Source organism: Theropithecus gelada, chromosome 2 (genome assembly GCF_003255815.1).
Source record: "Theropithecus gelada isolate Dixy chromosome 2, Tgel_1.0, whole genome shotgun sequence".
In the NCBI taxonomy this organism is placed as follows: Eukaryota; Metazoa; Chordata; class Mammalia; order Primates; family Cercopithecidae; genus Theropithecus; species Theropithecus gelada.
Window position 1 is genome coordinate 162,077,366 of NC_037669.1, and position 16,628 is coordinate 162,093,993.

At 43.9% G+C, this 16,628-nt stretch overlaps 1 protein-coding gene across 3 annotated transcripts in view; it reads right to left on the reverse strand.

Moving 5' to 3' along the window:
- COLQ (collagen like tail subunit of asymmetric acetylcholinesterase) overlaps window positions 1-16,628 on the reverse strand; it is a 71,225-nt gene that overhangs the window by 18,873 nt on the left and 35,724 nt on the right. For all 3 annotated transcript variants that reach the window (XM_025374388.1, XM_025374376.1, XM_025374384.1), the window contains 8 exons: window positions 9,359-9,403; window positions 9,005-9,031; window positions 7,118-7,189; window positions 5,410-5,472; window positions 4,907-4,933; window positions 4,212-4,256; window positions 3,984-4,019; window positions 1,304-1,384 (listed from right to left, as the gene is read on the reverse strand). In XM_025374388.1, coding sequence (XP_025230173.1) covers window positions 1,304-1,384; window positions 3,984-4,019; window positions 4,212-4,256; window positions 4,907-4,933; window positions 5,410-5,472; window positions 7,118-7,189; window positions 9,005-9,031; window positions 9,359-9,403 — 396 coding nt within the window. The remainder of the gene's footprint in view (window positions 1-1,303; window positions 1,385-3,983; window positions 4,020-4,211; window positions 4,257-4,906; window positions 4,934-5,409; window positions 5,473-7,117; window positions 7,190-9,004; window positions 9,032-9,358; window positions 9,404-16,628) is intronic.

A 16,628-nucleotide genomic window follows, 5' to 3' on the forward strand; every position in this document is an offset into this window, starting at 1 on the left:
GCAGGCTCAATAAATGGCCTTCCTGGCTTTGGTTATTACCGGGAACTAGGAAAAGACAAACACTGCCCAAGACAGAAGGAAGCCAGGAAGCTTCTGGAACCCCAAGCTTAAAATATTATGAATGGAATTCATTGGGATGGGATAAAGTGATACAAGAAAAGATTTCTCCCCCATTTTGTTTCCTTTTTTATCTGAGCCTACTTTTAAGAAACTGGTATCTGTGGCATTATTGTGAAACCATGACCCTGCTACCCGTGATCAAAGTTTGGAAACTGGACTGGAAGATTGTAACTCTGAAAGTTACTGTGCAGTCTCCATTTTCCAGGTTGGAGTCTGTGTTCTTTCTAAATTGATTGGGAAAAGACCAGAATTGGCTTCATAGTGTTATTATGGTTCTGAACCCTGGCTGCACATTAAAATCACATGGAGCTTAAAAAAAATAACCAAACCCATGCTGAAAGTTCATTCCAGGTCAATTATATTATGGTCTTTGGAAAATAAGGCCTAGGCGAGGGACGAGGAGTGGCAAGCTTGGAACTACAACCATTGCACCTGATGTGGGGGAATCTGTACATCTGTATTTAATCACCGGCCCCACCCCCAGGTGATCTTGATGTAAGATTAAGTTTGTGGACCACAGATATAGCCTAAGGAAATAAGTAAAAGAATGGAAAAAGCTTCCATCCAAAGATGTTTACCTCTCAGGATTACATATAAGACAGCCAAGGCTGTTTCTAGAGCAGTCATGTCACATCACATGGCTTAACACAAGAGCTTTCTGACCAGGGGGAGTTCAGAATGAACAATTGCCTTAAGCATGTTAATAAACCCAAGCAAAAAGGTCACTTGCAAATTGGAGACCTGAGTAGGGAAAAATCACCCTATTGTTGAGACCCAGAAGACCTCTTAACACAGGAAAATATCTAGGTTCGTCTTTAAAACTTCATTTGTGTCTGGGACATTGAAGCATAAAATAGGTTTTCTGGGTAAATGACCATATCTGCCTTCCATTCCTAGCTGCTTTGGTTAAGACAGACTTGTTTTTATGAACCAAATATCCACTCTTGCTTCTGGCCTTGGCACAGTTCTAATGGAGCATCCTATCCCATCCACTTCCAACTATGGCTAGCCTAGAGATGCCAGCAGCTTCTGGAAGTGGTGCTGCTCCTGTCTGCTAGCGCAGAGGACACTGGAGTCTAGGTCTACAGAATATCTCTGATTAAAGCCACCTGCCTGCCACTCCACACACAGCCAGGTCAGGAAGTTCTGACCTCAGGCGCGTGGTAAGCCCTGGGATCTTTACCTGCTTGCCTCGTTTTCCTGGTCTTCCCGTGGGTCCTCGGTGTCCTGCTATCCCAGGTTCACCTTTTGGACCCATTTCACCCTGGAAAGAAGGAAAGAGAAGCAAGAGAGGACTTAGGGCATGTGGAGTGGGCACATCTACACAGGTCTAGCTAGTCAAGAGTATGAGGGCAGTCTACTTGATCATTCCGAATCTATGCCAACTGGGCTGTCCTGGAAGGTTGGGAGAGTGATGAAGTCATGAGAAAGGCAGACATGTCTTTCAAGGAAGAGGAGGGAAAGAAGAAGGTAATTCTAAGTGGGTTATCTGTTACCTGAGAGGGACAGGTGTGGAGCAGCACACATTTTGATGGCCAAATAGGAGAGACAAATCATCACCCAGAACAGGCAGTGAGAGCCTGGGGCATCCAGCACAGCATGCCTGTGCTACTTACTACAAGCTGTCTGGAAAAATGCTTTCCTTCTAGTTGCAATTTTATGTTGTGTTTTCTTATGTGTTGTTTTCAGCACAAATTCAAATCTGGAAGCTTTTAAATGATTGGACACAGTTTTGCCAACTGTCGTCTTCGGGAAGTTTCTACTCATTTAATGACTCTTACTTAGGATTATGTGCTGGCCCACTCTTAGTAAGCATTGGTTTGAGTTCCAGCTCACTGCCATTTGATTTAGATGAAAGCTCTTTTGTGGGCAGAGATGTTCCAAACGTATGTTCAGATATTCAATATAATTATTGAAAAAGGCATGGAGAACAATGGAAACAGTATTCCTGTTTGTAAAGCTCTATGTTGAACTATCAAAACCCAATGTACTAATTGCAGAATTTCATAGTTTAAGGCCAATATTTCACAAAACCCATTTCTCCATCTTAGTTTCTCTCCTTCTTCCCCATTTTCTTCTACATGGATTCCGGCCCCACTTACTGTTTCTTTGGGTCATGAACCCACAGGGCACTTCATTCCTATCTCCAGTAATCCCCCAACAGCCCAGAATGCACCGCCAACAAGAAAAATTTAGCAATAGCAATCATGAGTGTTAGTCAGCAGCCAGTTCCCATGAAGAGCTGCCCAGCCACTCAGAGAGAACAAAAAACACCCAGGCACTTTTTCACATGGCAGTCAGAGGAGGTATAACACAATAGAAAATTCCAGGGAACACCTGTATATGGAAAGGATCAAGCGTAAAGCTCTGAAATTATCTGTCAACTCAGCCAGTGTGTCCCTACCCAAACCACCAATGTCTTGTTTCACCAAGAATTGTCCTTAAATCTATGATTTCTTTCCAACCCACGCATCCTTCAACATTCTCTAGGGAATGGGAGAGTGTGAGAGGATAGGATGGATGCTACATGGCCATGGAGATGTTTGCAGTTTTTCCCTGGCTGTTTAGAGAGGCTCAGGGATGTCTTTATGGCTGGAAGAAAACAGCAGCACAAGCAGCACTTTTTTTTTTTTTTTTTTTTTCAGGGATTGTCAGAAGGAAGTGTGGCCCTTCTCTACATTGGCTGGGAAGCAGTCAGGAATTTCTTGATCTAATTTCTCTCCCAAGACCTAATTGTGGTCATCACATCAGCTCTATCTTAAAACAGCCTGTCATAAAAGGGGAAGACAACTCTTCAGACGGGAAGTCTAGTAAATGGTGCAGAGGACAGAGAAGCTGCCATACTTAATTTTACGGTAATTTATTATTCTTTGACGTTCACTGTTGCCCTGAATGAAAAGCTAATCTAAACATTTTTAAGTAAAACTGTTTTTCCTCTTTTAACATTTCCATTAATTTGCTTATATAATTAGTTTTCTTTAAGTTACCTGAAATGGACTCCTTTTTTATTAAGTCTTGTCCCAAGCAAGATATCCGTTAAATATTTAACTATTTATTTATTTATTGAGACAGGGTCTGCCTCTGTGGCCCAGGCTGGAGTGCAGTGGTGCAATCATGGCTTACTGCAGCTTTGACTCCTGGGCTCAGGCCATCCTCCCGCCTCAGCTTCCTAAGTATCTGGCACTACAGGTGCACACTACCATGTCCAGCTAATGTTTTGTATATTTTTCTTGGTAGAAATGGGATTTCACCATGTTGCCCAGGCTAGTCTCAAACTCCTGGGCTCAAGCCATCTGCCCACCTCGGCCTCCCAAAGTGCTGGAATTATAGGCATGAGGCACCATGCCTGGCCAATATTTAACTATTTAAATACAAAATTTAACTATTAAAAAATGTTAGCAGTCTTCAGTTCAAATACTTTTGTGTCCTTCTGGCAGTATGTGCACCGCCCTTGAAGAAGGACTGCAATAAGGCACAGTGACCTTAAGCTAAAGACACCTGTGCCTTACACTGGGGCCTGTGTGCTGAGAGGGGCTTTGACCCTTGTGGCTCAGATCTGAGTGCATTACAGCCCTCTAAGAGGTAGGAAAAGCAAAAAAGCAAAAACAAACAAAAAAACAAACAAAAACCCAAAACCCAGATGGATTGTCCTTTCCTTCCCATTGAGCTACAGGGAGGCCCCAGACCATCCCGCCACCCTCTCCCCAGGGTGAAAAGCAACTTTCTTCCCATCCCAAACCAGAAGTTTCCATGGTTAAACCCACCATCCCTGCCTGACAGACAAGGAGGCAGAGCTCTTTTTGTTGTGCTTGGAGGACCTGATTTTTACTGAGGTCTATTTTCACTACCTCAAGGTTACTTACTTTCTGCCCCAACATTCCAGGAAATCCTGGGAAACCCTGTAAAAAAGAGCAACAGATACTGTGACTGCCTCTGAAATAACACCTGAAACAGCTGTGGACAGGCTTGGTTGGTCATTTTCAAGATAGAGGCCTGTCCATCAGTCCATCATCAGTCCATAGATGGGGGTGGGTGGTGGCTGCTACTTGCATTGACATTTATCATTTCTATGGAAAGGTTTTCTCCATTACCTTTTCTCCTTTGGGACCCAAGTCACCCTTTTCACCTCTGGACCCCTAGGAAGAAACCACAGGACAAAGTCAATGAGTTAATATACTGGGAGGGAAATTCAAGCATTTCAAACTGAAAAGCTCCCTAAAGCAAAACCCTCATTTTACAAGTGAAGAAATAGGCTCAGAGATATCAGGTGACTTGTCCAGGGAAGGAATGCGTTGTGATCTACTTTTTGTTGAAACTCGAAGATCTCTTGCATTCATAAAGGAAAACTCACAGAAAATTCTGGGCCCCAAATCCTCTCTCATCCTATAGGAAATTTGTCCACAGGTTGATGCTAGTTTTGATTTGGTTTTTGGCCAGGTCAGAAGGTTGTATGGTGGAAGCTCGGCCTAAAGACATGCATCACCAATTTCCTCCAGCACTCCATGCAAACTGTGCTTGTTGTCCACCTGGCACGACCTTCATTTGCTTATGTGCTCCACATGAGGGGCCTCTGCCTCTATGGGGAGCCCTTCTCTTACCAGCTTGCCCTGCTTCAGGAGGTCCCTCACTTCTCTCTCAGTCCACTGACAAAGGGCGGGGAATAGCTAGGGATGGTGGCTTCAGTTGCAAACTAAAGAGAGACCTAGGCCCATCCTCTGCACATCTCTGATTCCAGAGCCAGTAGCCCAGACCAGGCTCTGGGACACCATCCCAGAAAAGCACTAACCTTTTCCCCTCTGGATCCAGGGTAGCCCTAAAAGAAAGCAGAAGGAACATTTACAATCAGCCCTGTAGAACTTTTGAGTTTGGTGCAAGAATAGGAGGAATCCCTGACTGTGGTGGTAAGGTGTGTCTCCACATTGCACTGTGAGTTTTAGTGGGGTTGCAGCACCAAACACAAAGATGTCCCAGAGGGTTGTGGTTATACCAGGCCTACAAGCAGCATTGCTCTTATCACCCTGCAAAGGCCTGATCAAAGGTTTCCATCTGCTCTGATGTCCAGAAGCTTGGTTCTTCCTGCCCAAGAGAACAGCAGGAATGGCATTCCTATGCCCCTGCATCCCAGGGCATGATGTTCTCCAAAGGGCTGGTAAAGGCAGGCTCTCCAATATCCATGACATTCCCTAGTCCAGGACGACAGCCCCACCCAGTCCCTATGTTTGTAGACAGCAGCTGCTCCAGAGTCTTACAGAGAAGATCTGGGAACATCCATCCAGACCACACACTGACCTTGGAGCCCATTGGTCCTCTTGACCCTGGCAAGCCCATCATACCCAGGTCACCTTTTTCACCCTGTGCGAATTAGAAGATAAAGAAGAAAAGACCCATGATGATATTTTTTAGAGAAACTGAACCAGGAGAGTCACAGGCAAGATTGGGAAGGAACTGGGGATATTAGGGCTGGCTTGTAAATCTGAGGACCCCAGTTGCGCCCACTTTCTCCCTCCCGGGGTCTCAAAGCTTCATACTCCACATTTCATTCTTGTGTTTAAGATTAAACATAAAATGAAAATGCCCAAGGTGAAGCAGATCTCCACACCAACTGCTCGCTAAGATGTTGTATATGGTCATACTTGGTATTTTCCTAGCGAGGATAGTGAGAGAGTAGTGGAGGAGGCATGAGGGAACTGGGGCCTCAGAAAACAAGGTGTCAACACATGCAAAAAACATTGCCTGCTTTGCTCTTCACATAGGAAGGGTCCTCAGAATGACTTGTGGTTGGGACTTCCAGCACCCACCCTCCGTACTAAAAATACTCTATACCAGTACTAACCAATAGAAATATAAGGTGAGCCACATACTTAATTTAAAACTTTTAAAAGAAGTCACCTTAAGTAAAACTAAACGAAGTTAATTTTAATAGATCTCCTTTAATCTAATTAATCTAATCATCCCAACTTGTAATCTATATAAAATTATTGAGATATTTTACATTGTGTTTTTCGTAATAAGTACTTGAAATCTGCTGTGTAATTTACATTTACACATCTCCATTCAGGTGCTAAATTTTCATCCAAAATATTTGATCTGTATTTAGAGATCGTAACATTTATAGTTGAAAAAGCAGATTCATACATTCAAGTTGCTCCAAAAATACTTTAATGTTTTCAAATAACTGAATTTAGTAAAGGTTTTAAACTTAAACAGTGAAAATTTAAAAATTCAGTTCCACAGGAGCACTAGCAACATTCCACAGACTTGAGGGTCATATGTGGCCACTGGCTGCTGTGCAGGACAGCTCAGCTCTATGCAGAGGATTTTGAAAACATCCTTGGGACTTTTCCTAAGAGGACTGGAAACACAGTTTTCCGCTGCCATAATATAGCCAATAAATGAATCAGAGCAGACGGTGAGATCCACCTGCCCAGCTCTGACTTCTGCAGATAACACTCCGAGCCATGCCTCTGAACTCTCCAGTCTATGACTACCAGTGAGAAAAACAGAGGCGCAGATGGGGATGTGCTTGCTTTCCATAGCCTGACTGAGGAAGGAGATTTCATCAGCACTCAGCAATCCCTCTCTGAATGTAGGATTTCCATCCTTCAGCCAGCCGACACCACCCACTCAACTCTCCATTCCCTGCCAGTTCAGCATGACAGGCAAGAGCTTCCCAGACACAAACCCCTCTTAGGTCATCTCAGGGAAACCGGAGTGGGGTGCTAGTTCCTAGGACAAAGGAGAACCAGGGCCCCTGTGGAAAAGGGGATCAGCCCCCTATTTCTCCTCCCACAGGAGCACAGCTGTTGCACTGACCAAGGTCTTGCAGGCCAAGTGAAGGAGGAAATATTAGGGGCCCTGTGGCCAGTCCTTAAGCTCTCTTCTTCTTCCCCCTCTTGAAGAAGGGATTCCCTGACTATGTGCCAGGAGCCAGGAAAGCTGCCATCTTCCCCCCTCTTGTTTTGATACCACATGAGCCCTGACAGCATGCCACACTTACCCTGGGTCCTTCAGGGCCTGGCCAACCGATGGGCCCAGGCATGCCAGGAACACCTGGGGGGCCAGGTCTACCCTTCAAAGACCAAGAACAAAAGTCAGAGCAACTGGGTTTGTTTTCTTACTTCTGATAAATATGTCTTGTCTCTGGGGCCCAGAGGAGAGAGTGGAGTCTCTAAACATGGCTACTCTGACCTTCATCCCCACTCTCCAAAGACTGATGGCCTGACAAGCCCTTGGTGTCACACTGTATCACCAAACAAGACCTTATTCTTCTCAAGAAATGGAGAGTGGTGAGAAAGGGATTCTAAACTTGGTTTTTCAATTTTTATCACTTCTACCCATGCCCACCCAAAAGTACCCTGCATTCCAATGGGTTCTTCCCAAGGATGTGCTATGGAACGAGATAGGATTACATTTGAGGAGCAGTAGCAGATGCTGTCAGCACTCTTTCAAGGTCTTTTTGACCTGCTCAGAGTGCCCATCGCCCAGAGGCTACCTTCCTTGCTGCTAACAGCTCATTTCTGCAACCTGTAACTGTGGTTTGCCCTTGAGCAGTTGGAGCTGCCCAGTAATTTATGTAACTCCCCTTCCTGCAGCCAATAGCCCAGCTCCCTTAACTTTGGGCAGTTCACACTCTCAAGCTCCCCCTAGGGAATCAGACTGCTAAAGCTGGACTTCACCTGATACCATACCCTTGCCTGGCTTCTCCCATTCCCTCTACAGGCTCCTCCCGAGTGGTCCCATAATAATGTATTCACTTGCACATGGTACATGTCACCTCTGCCTCTGCCTAAGCCAGGGCTATGGAAGAGCAAGCCCTGCAAGAGACAGTGGGTGCAGGTGCTAAGGGCCTATCTTGACCTTGTGCCCATTAGCTAATTTCACAGTTAGCTAGAGATGTGAAGGGCTCAGCCCCTAACCCAGACATGCCAAATGCTGGCATGTGTACTGGTTTCTACTGTTGCCTCCCACATCCATGGCACACATCACTAATCAATCATAGTCCTTGTTAGGTCTGAGCATGGACACCACAGCAGAATATCCTTTGACCATTGCCATGGAGACCACCCCAGCACTTCAGACAGCCGCTGTGCCTTGGCTATAGTTTTCATCTGTGCCCTAAAGAGTTGTAACTTTGTCTTGCAAAACTCTGTTTAAGGAATTTGTGGACAATGAAACCATTTAATAAACCATTTAACAAGAAATACAGTAATTTATATTTAGAGCCATGGATATCTTTCTTGGCCAAAGTTTTGCACCCCTGTCTATAATCAAGACCTAGAAATTCAGTGCCAGTATCCACTGGCCTCAGCAAATACAATAGGCTGCTGATTTACTCCCTCTTGACACTAATGAGAGCCTTGATAACATGTGTTTGGTTCACTCAGAGTCACTGTGACCTTAAGTAACCTCCATTTATTTCAGCTGAGCCAAAAAGCAAAAGCCATTTGTTTCTGTCTGCTCTGGCACTTTATTCAAATTTAATCAAATAGACAGTGAGAGTCATTCTGTGTCACTGGTTGCAGCTATGAAGGGTTTCTCTGATGGGTAGCAGAATGAGATGGTCTGGGGTTGGGGTGGGAAGTGAGAGGGGTGGAATTTGGCCAGGCTTGGCAGCCCCTGGAAGAAGTCTGAATGCCTGGCAGTAGCAGGCTCCTGTTCCTGAACAAAGAAGTTGACAGAAAGGGCGAGGTTACTACTGTCACCATCGAGACGGCAGCACCCTCACTGTCCACCTGCATCGAGATGGCAGCACCCTTGCTGTCCACCTGGGTATCAGTGGCCACTGAAGTGCACTGCTGGTCCCCCATCCCTAGAAGCGCATGCACACACATGCATGTGGAGCACAGACGCCCATGTGACACTCACAGAACAGTGCAGACCATACCTTCCTTCCTGGTCGGCCAAGCTCCCCCTATGGACGGAGAAGACAGGTAAGGAGAGGCTGCTTTGGAAGAGATGTTCTGGAAGCAGAAGGCTTAGTAGAGTTGATGACTGGGCATGGCCATGTGGTTCAGTTGGCTGCTGCTCACGCCCCCACTGCCATGTCAGTGGGCTATGTCAAAATACACCAGTGGTATCTCATAGGTGCTGCAGCAGCTCAGCCATCATGACGCCCAGCCTCCCACACCAAGGCACATGTTTGGAAATCTCAACTAGGAAATTCTCAGTGGGAGCCCAGAAAACAGGCTGGAATTACCAAGAAAAGAAGGGTTGAAGAAAGTAGTGGTTCAGTTCATACCTTTTCTCCCTTTGGTCCTGTCTTGCCAGGAAGCCCCGGTGGACCCTAATCAATCAAGATAAAAAAGTGAAGAAAGTATATATCAGTCCAAAGCTGTATGGGTGGGGAGGCTCTTGGTGCACTGGGCTCCTACAGCAGCAACCTCATTCTCTGGGAAGATGTAGGATTCCAGGGACCCATGGAGGCTCTTCTTGTGCCCTCCAGCCCAGTCCCCTCCTCTGTTCTTCCTCCTGTTTAGCTTTCTCTGAGCTGTGTTTCCAGTGGCTCCATGGTTGCAATGCTCACATATCTACTCTCTGTGGTTTTAATTTTCTCCCTGTAACTTTTGTTTGCCTAAAACATCCCAAGTGCTTGTTGAGAGCAACCAAAGTGTCTTGAATAAATCCCACTTGCTGAAAACAAGAGGCTTCATCACCTCTCATGTCTTTTCAGTTACTCTTGCCAAACTTTCCCGGGGGCCTGACAAGAGACAAGTTAAGTTTTGCACATAGCAGCAGCTGCCACCTTGGAAATTCCCATGGTCAATTTGTGGGTACTAGGTGCCAAATAATTTTTGCCTTTCTTCAGCAGGAAAAAAAATCTTCTTTTTTAAGACACTAAGAATGTTGGCAAGTAAAGAGTGCATTTTTGTCCATTGGAGAGGAGCCGACTCCAGCTCAGGGACCCTACAACTCACTGCATCAAAGCTTTGCACATCCACAGCCAGAATGTGCCTGCAAAATGCTCAGTCAGCTATTTTCCAGATTCTCCAAAACAGCAGAGAGGAAATTCATCAAAATTCCCCAGGCCCCCACAGCACCCCCAGGATCTGCAGGTGAACATGCAAAATGCAAAGCCTGTTTGAAACATGATTTCTTTTTTATTTTATTTTTTATTATACTTTAAGTTCTAGGGTACACGTGCACAACATGCAGGTTTGTGACATATGTATACATGTGCCATGCTGGTGTGCTGCACCTATTAACCCGTCATTTACATTAGGTATATCTCCTAATGCTATCCTTCCCCCCTCCCCCAACCCCATGACAGGCCCCAGTGTGTGATGTTCCCCTTCCTGTGTCCAAGTGTTCTCATTGTTCAATTCCCACCTATGAGCGAGAACATACGGTGTTTGGTTTTCTGTCCTTGCGATAGTTTGCTCAGAATATAGGTTTCCAGCTTCATCCATGTCCCTACAAAGGACACGAACTCATCCTTTTTTATGGCTGCATAGTATTCCATGGTGTATATGTGCCACATTTTCTTAAACCAGTCTATCATTGATGGACATTTGGATTGGTTCCAAGTCTTTGCTATTATGAATAGTGCTGCAATAAACATATGTGTGCATGTGTCTTTATAGCAGCATGATTTATAGTCCTTTGGGTGTATACCCAGTAATGGGATGGCTGGGTTGAATGGTATTTCTAGTTCTAGATCCTTGAGGAATCACCACACTGTCTTCCACAATGGTTGAACTAGTTTACAGTCCCACCAACAGTGTAAAAGTGTTCTCATTGTGGTTTTGATTTGCATTTGTCTGATGGGCAGTGATGAGCATTTTTTCACGTGGCTGTTGGCTGCACAAATGTCTTCTTTTGTTGCCATTGCTTTTGGTTTTTAGACATGAAGTCCTTGCCTATGCCTATGTCCTGAATGGTATTGCCTAGGTTTTCTTCTTGAAAAGAAGGGCTTTTATGGTTTCAGGTCTAACATTTAAGTCTTTAATCTATCTTGAATTAATTTTTGTATAAGGTGTAAGGAAGGGATCCAGTTTCAGCTTTCTACATACGGCTTGCCAGTTTTCCCAGCACCATTTATTAAATAGGGAATCCTTTCCCCATTTCTTGTTTTTGTCAGGTTTGTCAAAGATGAGATGGTTGTAGATGTGTGGTATTATTTTTGAGGGCTCTGTTCTTTTCCATTGGTCTATATATCTGTTTTGGTACCATACCATGCTGTTTTGGTTACTGTAGCCTTGTAGTATAGTTTGAAGTCAGGTAGTGTGATGCCTCCAGCTTTGTTCTTTTGGCTTAGGATTGTCTTGGCAATGTGGGCTCTTTTTTGGTTCCATATGAACTTTAAAGTAGTTTTTTCCAATTCTGTGAAGAAAGTCATTGGTAGCTTGATGGGGATGGCATTGAATCTATAAATCACCTTGGGCAGTATGACCATTTTCATGATATTGATTCTTCCTCTCCATGAGCATGGAATGTTCTTCCATTTGTTTGTGACCTCTTTTATTTCGTTGAGCAGTGGTTTGTAGTTCTCCTTGAAGAGGTCCTTCACATCCCTTGTAAGGTGGATTCCTAGGTATTTTATTCTCTTTGAAGCAACTGTGAACGGGAGTTTACTCATGATTTGGCTCTCTGTTTGTCTGTTATTGGTGTATAGGAATGCTTGTAATTTTTGCACATTGATTTTGTATCCTGAGACTTTGCTGAAGTTGCTTACCAGCTTAAGGAGATTTTGGGCTGAGATGATGGGGTTTTCTAAATATAAAATAATGTCATCTGCAAACAGGGACAATTTGACTTCCTGTCTTCCTAATTGAATGCCCTTTCTTTCTCCTGCCTGATTGCCCTGGCCAGAACTTCCAACACTATGTTGAATAGGAGTAGTGAGAGAGGGCATCCCTGTCTTGCACCAGTTTTCAAAGGGAATGCTTCCAGTTTTTGCCCATTCAGTATGATATTGGCTGTGACTTTGTCATTAATAGTTCTTATGATTTTGAGATACATCCCCTCAATACCTAGTTTACTTAGAGTTTTTAGCATGAAGGGCTGTTAAATTTTGTCAAAGGATTTTTCTGCATCTATTGAGATAATCATGTGGTTTTTGTCTTTGGTTCTGTTTATATGACGGATTGTGTTTATTGATTTGCATATGTTGAACCAGCATTGCATCCCAGGGATGAAGCCCACGTGATCATGGTAGATAAGCTTTTCGATGTGTTGCTGGATTCGGTTTGCCAGTATTTTATTGAGGATTTTTGCATCGATGTTCATCAGGGATATTGGTCTAAAATTCTCTTTTTTTGTTGTGTCTCTGCCAGGCTTTGGTATCAGGATGATGCTGGCCTCATAAAATGAGTTAGGGAGGATTCCCTCTTTTTCTATTGATTGGAATAGTTTCAGAAGAAATGGTACCAGGTCCTCTTTGTAACTCTGGTAGAATTTGGCTATGAATCCGTCTGGTCCTGGACTTTTTTTGGTTGGTAGGCTATTAATTATTGCCTCAATTTCAGAGCCTGTTATTGTTCTCTTCAGGGATTCAACTTCTTCCTGGTTTAGTCTTGGGAGGGTGTGTGTGTCCAGGAATTTATCCATTTCTTCTAGATTTTCTAGTTTATTTGCGTAGAGGTGTTTATAGTATTCTCTAATGGTAGTTTGTATTTTTGTGGGATTGGTGGTGATATCCCCTTTATCGTTCTTTACTGCATCTATTTGATTCTTCTCTCTATTCTTCTTTATTAGTCTTGCTAGTGCTCTATCAATTTTGTTGATCTTTTCAAAAAACCAGCTCCTGATTCGCTGATTTTTTGAAGGTTGTTTTTTTGTGTCTCTATCTCCTTCAGTTCTGCTCTGATCTTAGTTTTCTTGCCTTCTGCTAGCTTTTGAATGTGTTTGCTCCTGCTCCTCTACTTTCATGATGTTAGGGTGTCAGTTTTAGATCTTTCCTGCTTTCTCTTGTGGGCATTTAGTGCTATAAATTTCCCTCTACACACTGCTTTAAATGTCTCCCAGAGATTCTGGTATGTTGTGTGTTTGTTCTCATTGGTTTCAAAGAACATCATTATTTCTGCCTTCATTTCATTATGTACCCAGTAGTCATTCGGGAGCAGGTTGTTCAGTTGCCATGCAGTTGAGTGGTTTTGATTGAGTTTCTTAATCCTGAGTTCTAGTTTGATTGTACTGTGGTCTCAGAGACAGTTTGTTATAATTTCTGTTCTTTTACATTTGCTGAGGAGTGCTTTACTTCAAACTATGTGGTCAATTTTGGAATAAGTGCAATGTGGAGCTGAGAATGTATATTCTGTTGATTTGGGGTGGAGAGTTCTGTAGATGTCTATTAAGTCTGCTTGGTGCAGAGCTGAGTTCAATTCCTGGATATTCTTGTTAACTTTCTGTCTTGTTGATCTGTCTAATGTTGACAGTGGGGTGTTAAAGTCTTCTGTTATTATTGTGTGGGAGTCTAAGTCTCTTTGTAGGTCTCTAAGGACTTACTTTATGAATCTGGGTGCTCCTGTATTGGGTGTATATATATTTAGGATAGTTAGCTCTTCTTGTTGAATTGATCCCTTTACCATTATGTAACGGCCTTCTTTGTCTGTTTTGATATTTGTTGGTTTAAAGTCTGTTTTATCAGAGACTAGGATTGCAATCCCTGCTTTTTTTTTTTTTTTTTTTCCATTTGCTTGGTAGATCTTCCTCCATCCCTTTATTTTGAGCCTATGTGTGTCTCTGCATGTGAGATGTGTCTCCTGAATACAGCAAACTGATGGGTCTTGACTCTTTATCCAATTTGCCAGTCTGTGTCTTTTAATTGGAGCATTTAGCCCATTTACATTTAAGGTTAATATTGTTATGTGTGAATTTGATCCTCTCATTATGATGTTAGCTGGTTATTTTGCTCATTAGTTGATGCGGTTTATTCCTAGTGTTGATGGTCTTTACAGTTTGGTATGATTTTGTGGTGGCTGGTACCGGTTGTTCCTTTCCATGTTTAGTGCTTCCTTCAGGAGCTCTTGTAAGGCAGGCCTGGTGGTGACAAAATCTCTCAGCATTTGTTTGTCTGTAAAGGATTTTATTTCTCCTTCACTTATGAAGCTTAGTTTGGCTGGATATGAAATTCTGGGTTGAAAATTCTTTTCTTTAAGATTGTTGAATATTGGCCCCCACTCTCTTCTGGCTTGTAGAGTTTCTGCCAAGAGATCTGCTGTTAGTCTGATGGGCTTTCCTTTGTGGGTAACCTGACCTTTCTCTCTGGCTGCCCTTAACATTTTTTTCTTGATTTCAACTTTGGTGAATCTGACAATTAAGTGTCTTGGAGTTGCTCTTCTCGAGGAGCATCTTTGTGGTATTCTCTGTATTTCCTGAATTTGAATGTTGGCCTGCCTTGCTAGGATGGGGAAGTTCTCCTGGATAATATCCTGAAGTGTATTTTCCAACTTGATTCCATTCTCCCTGTCACTTTCAGGTACACCAATCAGACATAGATTTGGTCTTTTCACATAGTCCCATATTTCTTGGAGGCTTTGTTCATTTCTTTTTACTCTTTTTCTCTAAACTTCTCTTCTCGCTTCATTTCATTCATTTGACTTCAATCACTGATACCCTTTCTTCCACTTGATTGAATTGGCTACTGAAGCTTGTGCATGCGTCATGTAGTTCTCGTGTCATGGTTTTCAGCTCCATCAGGTCATTTAAGGTCTCCTCTATGCTGTTTATTCTAGTTAGCCATTCATCTAATCTTTTTTCAAGGTTTTTAGCATCTTTGCGATGGGTTCGAACATCCTCCTTTAGCTCAGAGTAGTTTATTATTACCAATCGTCTGAAGCCTTCTTCTCTCAACTTGTCAAAGTCATTCTCCGTCAGGCTTTGTCCCATTGCTAGCGAGGAACTGCATTCCTTTGGAGGAGAAGAGGTGCTCTGATTTTTAGAATTTTCAGCTTTTCTGCTCTGGTTTCTCCCCATCTTTGTGGTTTTATCTACCTTTGGTCTTTGATGACGGTGATGTACAGATGGGATTTTGGTGTGGATGTCCTTTCTGTTTGTTAGTTTTCCTTCTAACAGTCAGGACCCTCAGCTGCAGGTCTGTTGGAGTTTGCTGGAGGTCCACTCCAGATCCTGTTTGCCTGGGTATCACCAGCAGAGGCTGCAGAACAGCAGAATGGCAAATGTTGCTGCCTGATCCTTCCTCTGGAAGCTTCGTTTCAGAGGGGCACCCAGCTGTATGAGGTGTCAGTCAGCCCCTACTGGGAGGTGTCTCCAAGTTAGGCTACTTGGAGGTCAGGGACCCACTCGAGGAGGTAGTCTGTCCGTTCTCAGATCTCAAACTCCATGCTGGGAGAACCACTACTCTCTTCAAAACTCAGTTGGAAATGCAGAAATCACCCATCTTCTGCATCACTCATGCTGGGAGCTGTAGACTGGAGCTGTTCCTATTCAGCCATCTTGGAACCTCCCTCCCTGAAATATGATTTCTATGAAACCTGTCCAAATAACAACAGCTCCCCTCAGCCAGTGGTTCCCAAGTCTATCAGCATATTGCAATTCTCTGGAGATGTTTGAAAAATCCCAAAGCCCAGGCCCCAACCCAGCCCAATTAAATAACAACCTCAGGCTGGGTGGGGTGGCTTATGCCTACAATCTCAGCACTGTGGGAGGCCAATGTGGGAGGATTGCTTGAGCCCAGGAGTTTGAGACCAACCTGGTCAATGTGGTGAGACCCTGTCTCTACAAAATATTAAGAAATTAGCCAGGCATGATGGCATGTGCACCTGTGGTCCCACCTCCTGTGGGAGGCTGATATAGGAGGCTCACTTAAACTTGGGAAGTGGAGGCTGCAGTTAGCTGTGATCAAGTCACTGCACTCTAACCTAGGTGGCACAGTGAGACCCTCTCTCTAATAATAATAATGATGATAATAATAAATACCAATCTCAGGGGAGGAGGAACAAGCATCGGTAATTTTTGAAGCTCCCCCAGGGAACTGTAATGTGTAGATAAGTTTGAGAACCACTATCTTTGGTTTCTTCACCTTCTATTTTTGGATAGGGAAGAGGGGGGTTTTCATTCCATTCTCTTGATTCTTCCAAGCCTTAGTCCTTTCTGTTTCTTGAAGTGGACTAGAACTATTTCACAAGGTCATTGTATACTAGCTCATTGCCTCTCCAACTTTAATGTGCAGATGACTCACTCCGTTCACTTGGTGGAGGGGCGGTATCTTGTCACAATGCAGATTCTGATAGAATGAATTTGTCAGGGGGATGAGATTCTGCATTTCTAACCAGCTCCCATATGATACCAATGTTGCTGGTTCACAGACCTCACTTTGAGTAGGGACAGCATCCACACTGTGTTCTAAGGACATGAAGGTGGCTACACAGGACCCTGCAGTTGGGCAACACAGCCTCCAGGTGCTTCAAAGGGGACTGCACGAGGTTACAGATGTGTGTGACCAGAGAGCCACTGTCCTGAGGTCAGCAGAAAGTCCCCCTTTTCTTTTCTATATTCCATGGATTCTAGCATGCCTGAGACCTGTTAGAGTAGACTGGCTGAAGGTGGGA